Raw genomic sequence first — 13,047 nt, forward strand, 5'->3', positions numbered from 1 at the left:
GACACTCAGTCTCAGAGGATTCAAAATGGATATGGTTTAAAAGTAACTTGCCTCTCATCTCTCTTTTATCTTCTTTTCGCCAAAGGGTAAATGGTACCCCAAGCTTTATAGACTCATAGTCATACATACATATATAGATACGCAGTTTTCTCCAGATGAAGCAAAAAAAAATTTTTCCATGTGTAACGTAAATCAAAAGAAATGCCATAATTTTTCTTTTTTTGCCCGCAAGGAAAATAAAAATCTCTGTCTCTAGTCAAGGCTTATCCTCTAGATACATATAGGTATATACATGTATAACCACTCGAGTAGATAAACCTTTGTCTCTATCGTATGCTCACACACGTGAACACACTAATTATCTATGTAAACGATCTAACGCATATACATTTGCACCGAAACCTATTCCACGAGGATCTGTCGTACCCCAAAAGCCAAAGATCAAGTGGCTTAACTGTGCGGGTTTAAAGTCAATAAACTGATTTTACTTTTGTTGATAGAGCAACCACACTTGTCAATTTCGACAGAAAAAATATGCTTCTACCAACAAATAGTCTTTTTCCTTTTCAGGTTTGTCACAAAAATGTAATTTTGTTTTTCCCTGATTTCCATACGAAATTTTCACTTTTTTTTTTATCCTAAAGAATATTCTGATTCACTCAACAAAATTCTTGGATACTCAAAAAAAATTTCTATTACATTTATTTGGGTAATTCTTCTAAAAGTGCTACTTTTGAACTTCAATTTTTCAATTTATGTTTTTGTTTTAAATTTTTTTATTGAAACTACTGTATTTCATAATCAAGAGTAAGATTTTTAAGTTGCGCAAAAAAACTGAAGACAAAAAAACTTGAAGACAAAAAAACTGAAGACAAAGTTTAAACATTTTTATCAAAAATAACACTGAGTTCTAAAATTTTTTTTAAATGCATATAATCATAGAAAAAACATTGTACTTTCTGAAACTATTTTAAAAAAATTTTTAAGAGTTTGAAAAAAACTGTAAAAATTTAATTTTCTTATACAGGGCCTATTGGAGACATGCTAAAAAGGCTTCGGAGATGAAATTATTTTAGTTACTGCATAAATAATGCAGATAAATAAAATTGGTTAATTTTTTTTAAGTGATAAGTAAATGATAAGCTGAATTTTTACTATGGAAATTGATAATAGTTATTAAAGAGTAGATTTTGTAAAATTAATCAAGATATCAAAAATATCATTTTCAGAAGAATCACTCATTTACGAAATTCTTCAATTGTAAAATTATTCGATAACATCAATAACTTCTTTCTTAAATAAATACTTAATCATTATTATTTTTCCCCAGAAATTAAAATTCTTCAAAACACTCAAATTCAAATCATTTTGAAATTAAACAACTTATAAAAATATTATTATAAAACATGAAGATATTGATTGCTCCGAGTAAAAGTTAATTAAAATTAGGAAAAATTCCGATTTTCAAAGATTTTATTTTTAAACCTTTCAATTTTACGAGAATTTAATTATTTAAATATAAAAATAATTAATTTATTGAATATAAATGTTTCTTAAAACTAATTCCTTAGAAGAATTTTAATAACATTTTTAAAAATAATTACTTTCTTCAAGAAATTTAATTAAAATTGAATAAAAAATAATTGAAATTTCGCTAAGAATTTTATTCAAATTTTTGAAAGTAATTAAGTTTTAGAGAAAAATTCTGCTATTTATACAGATAATTTAATTCTTGTGACGAATATTGTTATTTATAAAAATAATTTAATTTTGTAAAGAATTTTATTAAAATTCCTAATAATAATTACATAATAATAATAATAATTACATTTTTTGAAAGGATTTTAGTATTTATCAAGATAAGTGAATTCTTTCGAAGAATTGTTTTAAATGTTCAACTACAATTTCAACTAAATTGAAAATTGAAATTTTCCAAAAGAAAATTAGTTTTGCAGAATTATTAATTAAAATTATGAAAAATTCAGATAACATCCCGAGGAATTCAATTAAAATTGTTTTGAAAATAATTGAAATTTTACTAAGAGAATTTTATAAATTTTAAAAATTTTTAATTTTGAAAATAACTGAATTTCGGAGAAGAATTTTGTTATTTATAAAAAGTAATTGGATTTTTGACGAGAATTTTGTTATTTATAAAGATAATTGAAAATTTTATTTTGAAAATAATTGAATTTCGGAGAAGAATCTTGTCATTTATAAAAATAATTGGATTTTTGACGAGAATTTTTTTATTTATAAAGATTATTGAATTTTTGACGAGAATTTAAAAAAAATTTTGAACGTAATTGAACTTCTGGCGTAAAATTCAAATTTCATAAAATCAATTACAAAAGAAGGTACACTGAATTTGACCCTTCTTCGTATTTTGCATAATTTCTATTATACAAATTTTATTAATTAATTGAATTTTTGATAATTAATAAATTATTAATTATCAATTAATAATATATATTTATTATATAAATAATTATTAAGAATAGTTTAACACTAACGTAAGAGGACTTCCTCCTTATGACCTTAATTAATTCTTTTTTTTAATTTATTTAAATGTGTGCATATTAGATAATATCGCGAATGATTGATGTTGAGAGAAAAATAAGAAATAATGATAAACAATTTTGTGACTTACCCTTTGAGCTTTTCTCTTATCGGCTCGTTGATTTTGATGATAAATTCGACTGAAATTACTGACGATAACAGGTACGGGTAATGCGATCACAAGCACTCCGCTGAGCGAGCAAACACCTCCAACGACTTTTCCGGCAATAGTTTCTGGCACCATGTCACCGTATCTGTAACATAAATCGAAAACAAATTTAATTAATATCATCAATGACTTTATAACACACCAAGAAATTTATATAAGTATCCATCAATTAAAAGCAAGATTAAACGCATTTGCGCGGCTCGTTAGTAATTAAAACATTTATTTTCCACATATCTAATTTATAAAATAAAAAAGAAAAACAATCAAGCAGTTTCTGTCTCTAGCAAAATTATTATCAGAGAAATATTTATCTTTTATTCTGATTGATAACTTTACATTTATTTATAAATTATTATTTATTTTTTATTATTATTTTCAAAAAAAAATATTTATAAATAAATTTTCAGTTATTTTTTTTTATTTCTTACTTATAAGTAAATTTTTATTTATTTATAAACAAAAAGCAGTTTGCTTTATTTATTTATAAATAATAGTCCTTTACAAATGAACATTTATTTATAAACAATTTTTCACATAAATAAATATTTATTTCTTGGATAAGAAAATAACGTTTATTTTATAAGCAAATGAATAATGTTTACATCTTAGCTAAAAAAAGTAAAGTTTATTTCTTAAGTAAATAAATTACGTTCAGTTTTTGAGTAAATAAATATTGACTTCATGAGTAAATAAATATTTTTACTTCCCGAGTAAAAAAGTATTTACTTCCCGAGTAAATAAGTATTTACTTCTTGAGTAAATAAACATTAACTTCGTGAGTAAATAAATATTTACTTCTTGAGAAAATAAGTATAAAAGAAAAAAAAATTTATTTCCTAAATGAAAAAAAATGTTTACCTACATCTTAAAATGGAAAAATGATTATTTTTTAAATAAATAAACAATATAAAGAAAATAATAAACAAATAAAAATTAAATAAATATGACAATAATAAATAAATATAAAAAAATATTTAAAAAATTTAGTATTCAAAAAATTATCAAAAAAAAAAATACAAAAAATACAAAAAATATTTACAGAAAAATATTCGTCCAACAAAATGAATTCCTTTCTATATTGAAATAAATAAATTATTAAATACAAATTATAAATTACCTTTGAAAACCAATTGCAAGCAACTATATATGAAATAATTTTACTTAATAAAAATCGATGTTTGAAAACTATCAAGGTAATCTTTCCTTTTTTTCCCCCTTTTACGATTCCCAAGACCACGGAGAGGTTCGATAAAGCGGAAAGGCTGCAATATTTACCTGCGCGTGACATTTTACAACAGGGAAAATACTGAATTCGAGGTCAATTTTTCCAGCATGAGTGTAGAAAATATTTTTTTTTTCCCAAAGAATAATCGACCAACCACCCCAACAAACATACACACACACACACAGAAATATATGATATAAAAACCAATCTCCCATGGGTCACATGAATTTGGGCGTAACTGATAAATAACTTCTCAAGTATATAAACCATACACATACAAATATATATATATACAAATATATAAATGTATACAAGTATAGGGAATCGACATTATTTTGTCGCACTTTTCTAACAAAAAAAAAGAAAGTAAATAAATGACTTGTTCAACAAAAAAAACTGCAAAATCGTCGAGTTTTTTTTTCCTTTTTAAAAAAATAGTTTACTGGCTCATTTACTGTAAAATATAGCAATGATATTTTATCAGATAGAACATGCGTTCACATTCACTTAGTTCTTATCCATATTTGTGAATGAGGGATCAACTTTTTCTCAAGAACAAAATTTATTTTATTTTTTAAAACCATTAATTTTTTTTCATTTAATTTTATATAATTTAGGTAATTTTTTTCGTAATTTATTTCGTGGTTGTTTATTATTATTTTGTTACTTTTTTCTTCTTTTTTATGGCATTTAGCTTCATTATTTTTGTGCTTTTTAAAAATACTTTACTTATTTAATAGTCTCCACCCTTTGGCAAAAAATCTAAAATTATGGAAAATTAGTAAAAATTCAAAAAACTGAATTTCTTAAAATTCAACATTTTTCCTTCTTTTTTATTGCATTTAGCTTTAATATTTTTGTGCTCTTCAAAAATAATTTACTTATTTAATAGTCTCCACCCTTTGGTAAAAAATCTAAAATTATGGAAAATTAGCAAAAATTCAAAAAACCGAATTTCTTAAAATTCAACATTTTTTCTTCTTTTTTATGGCATTTAGCTTCATTATTTTTGTGCTTTTCAAAAATACTTTACTTAATTTGTTATCTCTACCCTTTGGTAAAAAATCTAAAATTATGGAAAATTAGCAAAAATTCAAAAAACCGAATTTCTTAAAATTCAACATTTTTTCTTCTTTTTTATGGCATTTAGCTTCATTATTTTTGTGCTTTTCAAAAATACTTTACTTAATTTGTTATCTCTACCCTTTGGTAAAAAATCTAAAATTATGGAAAATTAGCAAAAATTCAAAAAACCGAATTTCTTAAAATTCAACATTTTTTCTTCTTTTTTATGGCATTTAGCTTCATTATTTTTGTGCTTTTCAAAAATACTTTACTTAATTTGTTATCTCTACCCTTTGGTAAAAAATCTAAAATTATGGAAAATTAGCAAAAATTCAAAAAACCGAATTTCTTAAAATTCAACATTTTTTCTTCTTTTTTATGGCATTTAGCTTCATTATTTTTGTGCTTTTCAAAAATACTTTACTTAATTTGTTATCTCTACCCTTTGGTAAAAAATCTAAAATTATGGAAAATTAGCAAAAATTTAAAAAACTGAATTTCTTAAAATTCAACATTTTTCCTTCTTTTTTATTGCATTTAGCTTTAATATTTTTGTGCTCTTCAAAAATAATTTACTTATTTAATAGTCTCCACCCTTTGGTAAAAAATCTAAAATTATGGAAAATTAGCAAAAATTCAAAAAACCGAATTTCTTAAAATTCAATATTTTTCCTTCTTTTTTATGGCATTTAGCTTTATTATTTTTGTGCTCTTCAAAAATAATTTACTTATTTAATAGTCTCCACCCTTTGGTAAAAAATCTAAAATTATGGAAAATTATCATAAAATATTTATTATAAAACATCTCCATTTTTAAAGTCTCTGAACTTCTTTTAATTAAAGAATACTGAATGAATTGGATCAATAATTATGAATTGCATTATTTTGACGTCAAAATCTTAATCAGAGACCTTAAAAATACTACTGAATTAAACTTGATAGTAATTAATAACAATTATAATTTTTTAGATTTTTTGATATCGAAAATATTTTTATACTTACATCTTAGTCATATCATTTTTTGTGCAAAATTATGCGAAAATGTGACTAAATAACATGTAATACTCAATTATACAGTGTTTAAAAGCAATTCATTAAACAATGTAAACTTTGTAAACTTGCGGTTTTTTTAATTATTTGAAAACTTTTTTATACTTAAATCTTAAAATTATGCTAAAATGTGACTAAATAACATGTAATACTTAATTATAGATAGTTTAAAAGCAGTCCATTAAAAAATATAAAATTTGGAAATTTGCGATTTTTTGAATTTTTCGAAATCATTTTTATACTTACATCTTAGTTATAGGACATTATTTTTGGCAAAACTATTCATTTTGTTAAATAATAATTATTAATCTATAGAAACAGAAAATTTTGCAAAAATAGGTGCAAAAAAATAAAATAAAGATAAATATAAAGATAGTTAGTAAGTATAATAATTAATTTTTAATTAATAAATATTAATCAATAGAAAAAGAAGGAAAAACGCAAAAAAAAAATAAGTGCAAAAAAAATAAAGACAAACATAAAAATAATATCAATTATCGTTTAAGTATAAATAAAGAATTATTAATCAACAAAAATAGAAAATTTTTTTTAAAAAATAAAAACAAATATAGAGATAAAGGAAAAAAATTACCGATCCATAAAGATTTTATCTATCTACAAACATGTGAACCACATTACTTAACATTCTATCTTTCCTCAAAAGCCCGTATTTATAATTTATCCCAATAAAAATGCTAGATTGCAGTTTAAAATATCATTTCCTGAATTTTCAATATGTTTTTCCGAGAAAATATAATGTACATATACGTATATATATATATATATATATTGAAGAAACAGAAACTAATTTATCGTTTTATATAGGAGGTAAGAAACTTTCAAATCGACGAAACTCAAAAGAAAAACGTTTCTCCAAGGAACAATTGACCACACAAACACACATACACATTTCTCCTATACGTCGAATTGCTTTTTCTTCCCGGGAAATTTGATGACCAATAAAACTGTCAGTAGAAAATAAAGTATATTTTTCGCGAGTTAGCGATCTAAAACCCTATAGTTTTCATTTTCATATTTTTTTCTCCAAATGTCTACATTATAGAGACATATTTTTCGCCCCATCTCTACTTCCATAAAACATTTTTTCAAAATATGTATAAAAGAATGTTCAATAAAAAAAAAAAAAAAATATTCAAGAAATTAAATTTTTATCTTGAAGGGAAAATTGTAGAATAAAATAAGATTTCTAGAATAAATTTCAATAAAACATTCTAATTCATATTTATAACTTAACCATCCATTTTTTTAAAATTAAAAGTCACTTAAGTCTCTAATCGAGTCTCTAAATTTAAATTAGTAAAATTTTTCTAATTCGTTTGGTGGTTCTAATTTTTTTTCCTACTAAACCTAAAGTGAAAAATTGACCTAAAATAAAATTTAAGGTGTAAAGTGTATTTTTCTCAGACACAAGAAAATATTTATACAAACTTTATAATAAAATAAAAAAAAATAAGGAAAAAACTAAAAAATAAGTTATTCTTAAACAAGCAAACTTCAATCAAGCTAAATTTAGGTATTTGAACTTTTTAATTAGATAATAAGGAAACATCATTCGATCCCAAAAGCTCAAGAAACTCCCTTGAATCTAAAGTATGCGCGAGTCTCCCTGCTTTCATCCCGAAACTAAAAATAGACTTTAGGGGATGAAAATGAAAAGACTTTTTCTCATGTATTCTTGACGATATATCGTTCAGAACAAAACATAAGTTTGTTGCTCGTATATTCTTCTTTCAATTTATTTAATTTCACACGATTAAAAATTATTTTCCATCTGAATAAAAATTATTTTTTATACAAACAAAAATTATTTTCTATCTAAATAAAAATTATTTTTATGTAAACAACAATTATTTTCTATCTGAATAAAAATTATTTTTTATAAAAATAAAAATTCCTTTTTGCATAAATAAATAATCGTGTTTCAAAGGAATCCACAAAATATGCGAGAGAAATATTTTTTCGATATTAAAAAAAGGAACTTCCTTCATAATAAATACGAATCGGTAATAAATATTTCAAATTCAATTAGTGAGCGTACGTATATTTTAATTTTATTCTTTCAAATCTATTTTAACATTATAATGAACTCAAAAATAAAATTTTATGGTATGTATTAAAATAGCAACCGATGAATGCAAATCTTTTATATGATAAAATGTGAAAGAGCGTAATGCACTGAAGTCGATAAATCCTTTACGATGCGGTTAATGGACGATAAATGTGATCTGGATGAGTTCAAATTGAAAGAGGAAAGAGGTCATTGGAAATTTGTGAATAATTTTTTTTGTCACCACCCCAAATTTTTAATTATTTACAAATTATTCCTTATCGAAAATTGATTAAAATTCATTTCATTAAAAAATAGTTATCGTAATTTTTCGTTGACAAATAATTAAGACAGAAAAATTACGAACAAAAAGATGGCGAAGCAAAAATCACGAAAACAAAAATTGTGCTAAGAATCACAAACAAAAAATTGCGATACAAAAATCACAAGAAAAAGATTACAAAATAAAAATTACGAAACTAGAAAAAAATTTAACGACATAAAAAGTGTATTTTCCAAAAAGAATAATTTTTTTGACACAAAAAAAAGAAAATTGCAGAAAAAAAATTTACGAAACTATAAAAAATTAGAGACATAAAAAACTATTCTTAGAAAAGAAAAAGTTAATTTCCCAGTTAGAACAAATCAAAAAGTAATTAAATCTTTTATATCCAAAAATAAAACCGGCAAAAGAAAGAAAAAAAATTATCATTAATTATCCTTTTATTAGAGAGAGAGAGAGAGAGAGAGAGAGAGAGAGAGATAGACAGAAAATCATAAAAGATGTTGAAGAAGAAGAACACTAGTTTACCAAAATACAATTCATTATTACATCCCTTTTGCAACATACGTCAATGGCCACACACGATGAAAAAGATGATAAATCCAAATGAATTTATGGGAATTTTCTATATCCTGATTTATTTTTCTAATGGGATAAAATTCAGCTGTCGAAAAGAAAATTCGTCGGTATAAAAACAGATTGCAATGAAAGGCGAATTATTCTTCCTCCAAACTATAATAACAATAATGAAAAGATTAAGATAATTGACAAATTTGTTTCCCTCTGACGTAATATAAGAAAAATAAAATAAAAACAAAAGAATGTGACTCATTAATTTTCCTTTTTTCTCATATTAAAAACAATACCTTCTTCCCAGGGAAAAAGAACATATTTTCAAACAAAGAAAATATCAAAACCAAGAGAAAATGAAGTCGATGAATAATCTCTAATAATTTCTATAGACATAAAAAGGCAAGTGCCCTTTTATACAAAAAAAATTATTTCTTTTGTTTAAAAATGATTCTTTTTATAAAAAAAATTATTCCTTTTGTACAAAAATTTTTCCTTTTGTACAAAAATTATTCCTTTTGCACAAAAATTATTCCACTTATCTACAAAAAATTATTAAACAAAATCAAAAGAAATTTTTATAATTCTTTCATTAATTTTCCTTTATTCATTTCCCTCTAATTTTTCCAAAATCGTTTCACATTTGTTTTTTTTTCTTCGACAGAAAGGAAAAATGCAATACATTCAAAGTCGATTTAAATTTCAAGTTCCTTTCTTTCCTTTTGATTATATTGGAATTCTAAATTTTTCCCTTGTCGCACGTGAATTACACAGTGCATTTGGTGATATAATTCAAGAATCAGGAATACAAAAATTCGGGTCAAGGGTTTACTTTCGAAACGAAAACTGTCTGAATTATCCAATTAGCAAATCGAACTGCCGTTTTTAGCAATTGACCCGCATTCCAAGTTTAAACTCATCAAATCTAAAAGAAATATCGTTTCGTCATTTTTACTCTCTCCAGGCTACTTCAGCATTTATAAACCTTTAATTTTTTTTTCCCTCCAAGAATAATTCGATAATAGTAATTTTTTTATTCAACGCAAAGAATAACTCTTTTAATTCGTAATTTCTCCTCATTTTTTAAATAGTTTTCCCCATTTTCTAAATTCGATTGAATTCATTAATTTCATTAACAATAAATTTTTTTCTCAATTTACCCCCTCACTTTTAAATTAAACTCAATTATTTAATAATACATTTTTAATAATTAATAATTAATAATAATTATAAATTGCAAGCAAATTAAAATTTTTTGTCAAATTTCTCCATTAACTTTTTTTTCGAAATCTGTCTAAGAAAAACTCTGTTTACGCTCATTAAATTTCTCTTTAACTGAAAATTAAAAATAAAACTTCAACTATAAAAATTAATTTAATAGCAGAAATTTTATGGGAATCTTAAAAAAAACTCTTCTCGCGTATTAAAAAAAAAAACTTAAATAAAAGCTTCGAATATAAAATTTCAAAGAAATGAAGCTATTTTTCAAGAAGAAACAAATTGACGTTAAACACGCACAGTTTTAGTAGTCATAAACGAAATGAATCGGAATCGGTCCTTTTAATACAGTTAAATCTGAAGATAAAAGAAAAAAAATAAAACAAAGCCGCGATGTTAAGTATAATTTCTATTTTTTAGAATATATATTTTATTCGTTCATAATTAGAAATCTTTTCAAAATATTAGGAATTAGAAAAATTAGAATTAGAAAATTAGAAAAAAAAAATTTTTTAAATAACATACAATTCTTAGAAGAGAAAATTTTAAATAAAATAAAAGAATAAAATAATATTCTTAGAAGAGATATTTTTAAAACGTAAAATTTCCAAATACAAAAAAAAGTGTAAAGAATTTTTCAATAGAACAAGAATTCGCCAAACGATATGAACTTTAATAAAAAATTTAAAGCAATTCTCGAGAATGTAAATTTTACAATTAATGTGTGTCACATTATATTCGGATAAAGCGAAAAGTGGAGTGACCTTAATTTTTAGAATCCTAATGAGCTTTTGACTTCTTTGTGTCGCATTAAAATTATTGTCGACAATAATGAAAGAAGTTTTATCGGCGAATAAATAATTTAATTTGCAATTTTAATTTCAAGTTCCTATTTCATAGACAAAGAAAAATATTCCCCTTTGAATATTTTTTCGTAAAAATATTTTTAAATTGACGAAAATTTTATTGCAAAAGAGAAAAAAAATTATTTAAACAAAAATTGAAAAAATTGGAAAATATAATTAAAATTATATTTATAGATTCAAATTTTATAATTATACTTTACTTATTTATATTTTATATTTTTATATTATAATTTTTATGTTAATTTATATTACAATTCATATAATTATTTAGATTTTATATTTGTATTTTATATCAGACCTCGAATTGAAATTAGAAATAAAAAAATATTATTTAAAACAATTATTATTGGAATAAAAAATAATTTTTAGCAAAAATTATGTTTAATTGATTTTGATAAAAGTTATTTGAAACAATTATTATGCAAATAAAATAAATTGTACCTATTTGAAGCAAAAACAAAAACGATTTCCCAAAAATCAATATTTATTTCGCTAATATTCAACTAATTAATTCCTTGAATCAAACAAACATTTTCCTTTTACTGCACTGACATCTCATTTGCAGAACGATAATATTTTTCCTCAATAGAAAGAAAATATTTGAAAATGTTAATTTAATTCACAAATAACGATACGCTTTTAATTAAAACACTAGAGCTTTAATTAGCACAATTTCCATGAAAATATTGTTAAAATCACATGTACCTTTACTGAAATTTTCTCTATTCTCTGTTAACTCTTTAGACGATATCGTGCAAAGACTCGCATTTTATTTAAGAGAGAAAGAAAAAGAGAGGAAAAAAAAAGAACGAATGAATGTCAATTCACACACATACACGCGAGAAAAGTTCAATTTTGCAAATGGAAAAAAGAATTGCAAAACCTTAAAGAAAATTTCTACGAAAATCTCTCGCTCAGGCTTATTGTTCATTTCTTCTTGTTCACTCGCTGAATTTTTCCTCTCTCTCTCTTTCTCTTTCTTTTTCTCTCTCTTTTTTCCTCCTTTCTTTTGTTCTTTCTTCACTTTAGAAAATTCGATCTCTTGGTTTCTAGACGCTCAAACAGGAACAATAAAAATAGACGAAACGAAAGGTTATATCCCAAAAAAGATAAGAAACGATTCGACGAAAGAATATATAGGAGCAGAAAAGATAGAAAATTAATTCGATATTGTGATTATTGTCAGAAAATATAGAAACTCAAAAGAAAGAGAATGAGAGAGAAAAGGCGGGAAAAAAATGACAAAAGTTTTCCAGGATATTACTAAATTTTGAAAAAGGGGCAAAAAAGTGTAATTTATATCGATATTAAACTTTCATTCTTCATTTTAAATTCTATTTTACTGAAAATTTGACAATTTTTTTGTTTATAAAAGTATAATACGAGCATCAGGCACATTGCCAAATGGCATTTGCGGAATTTTCAAATTTAAAAAGTGCATTTATTACGAAAGAATAAGCTCAAAGTGGAAAGTTGAACAATAATCGCGAAGAAATCTTTTTTAATTATGTATATTAATGAGGTAACAAAGAATATTACTAATAATGATATTTATTTTATATTTTAATATCATTGTTATTAATATTATAATTAATTAATATTTGCCTTTTGTTGAAAACTATTTTTTTTTTAATAAAAGACCTAAACACCGTATTCAAGCCTTTCATTGCAAAATAATAATTACAAAATAATTATTAATATCAATAATATTAATGTTATTATTATTAATATTATTATAAAAATGAATATAACTATTTACCAAATATCTAAAACCGAAAATTAAACCTTTAATGACCATTGATACTTATATCCCCTTCACTTCATCTCGTTTACGAGCGAGTTTTCATGCCACCTAGGCGGTAATTTACAGAGTTACATTGGCGCGAAATTCAAAATCAAAAAAAGAAAAGAAAGTAAAAATACCTCCTAGGCTAATTTTCTTGAATATTAATATTCAAGACTTGGTATCGTGTT

At 23.5% G+C, this 13,047-nt stretch overlaps 1 protein-coding gene across 5 annotated transcripts in view; it reads right to left on the minus strand.

Moving 5' to 3' along the window:
- Window positions 1-13,047, minus strand: part of LOC122509320 (potassium voltage-gated channel protein Shal) — a 219,543-nt gene that overhangs the window by 133,927 nt on the left and 72,569 nt on the right. For all 5 annotated transcript variants that reach the window (XM_043623282.1, XM_043623283.1, XM_043623285.1 and 2 more), the window contains exon 2: window positions 2,651-2,813. In XM_043623282.1, coding sequence (XP_043479217.1) covers window positions 2,651-2,813 — 163 coding nt within the window. The remainder of the gene's footprint in view (window positions 1-2,650; window positions 2,814-13,047) is intronic.

Source organism: Leptopilina heterotoma, unplaced genomic scaffold (assembly GCF_015476425.1).
Source record: "Leptopilina heterotoma isolate Lh14 unplaced genomic scaffold, ASM1547642v1 Lhet_60, whole genome shotgun sequence".
NCBI classification, from domain to species: Eukaryota; Metazoa; Arthropoda; class Insecta; order Hymenoptera; family Figitidae; genus Leptopilina; species Leptopilina heterotoma.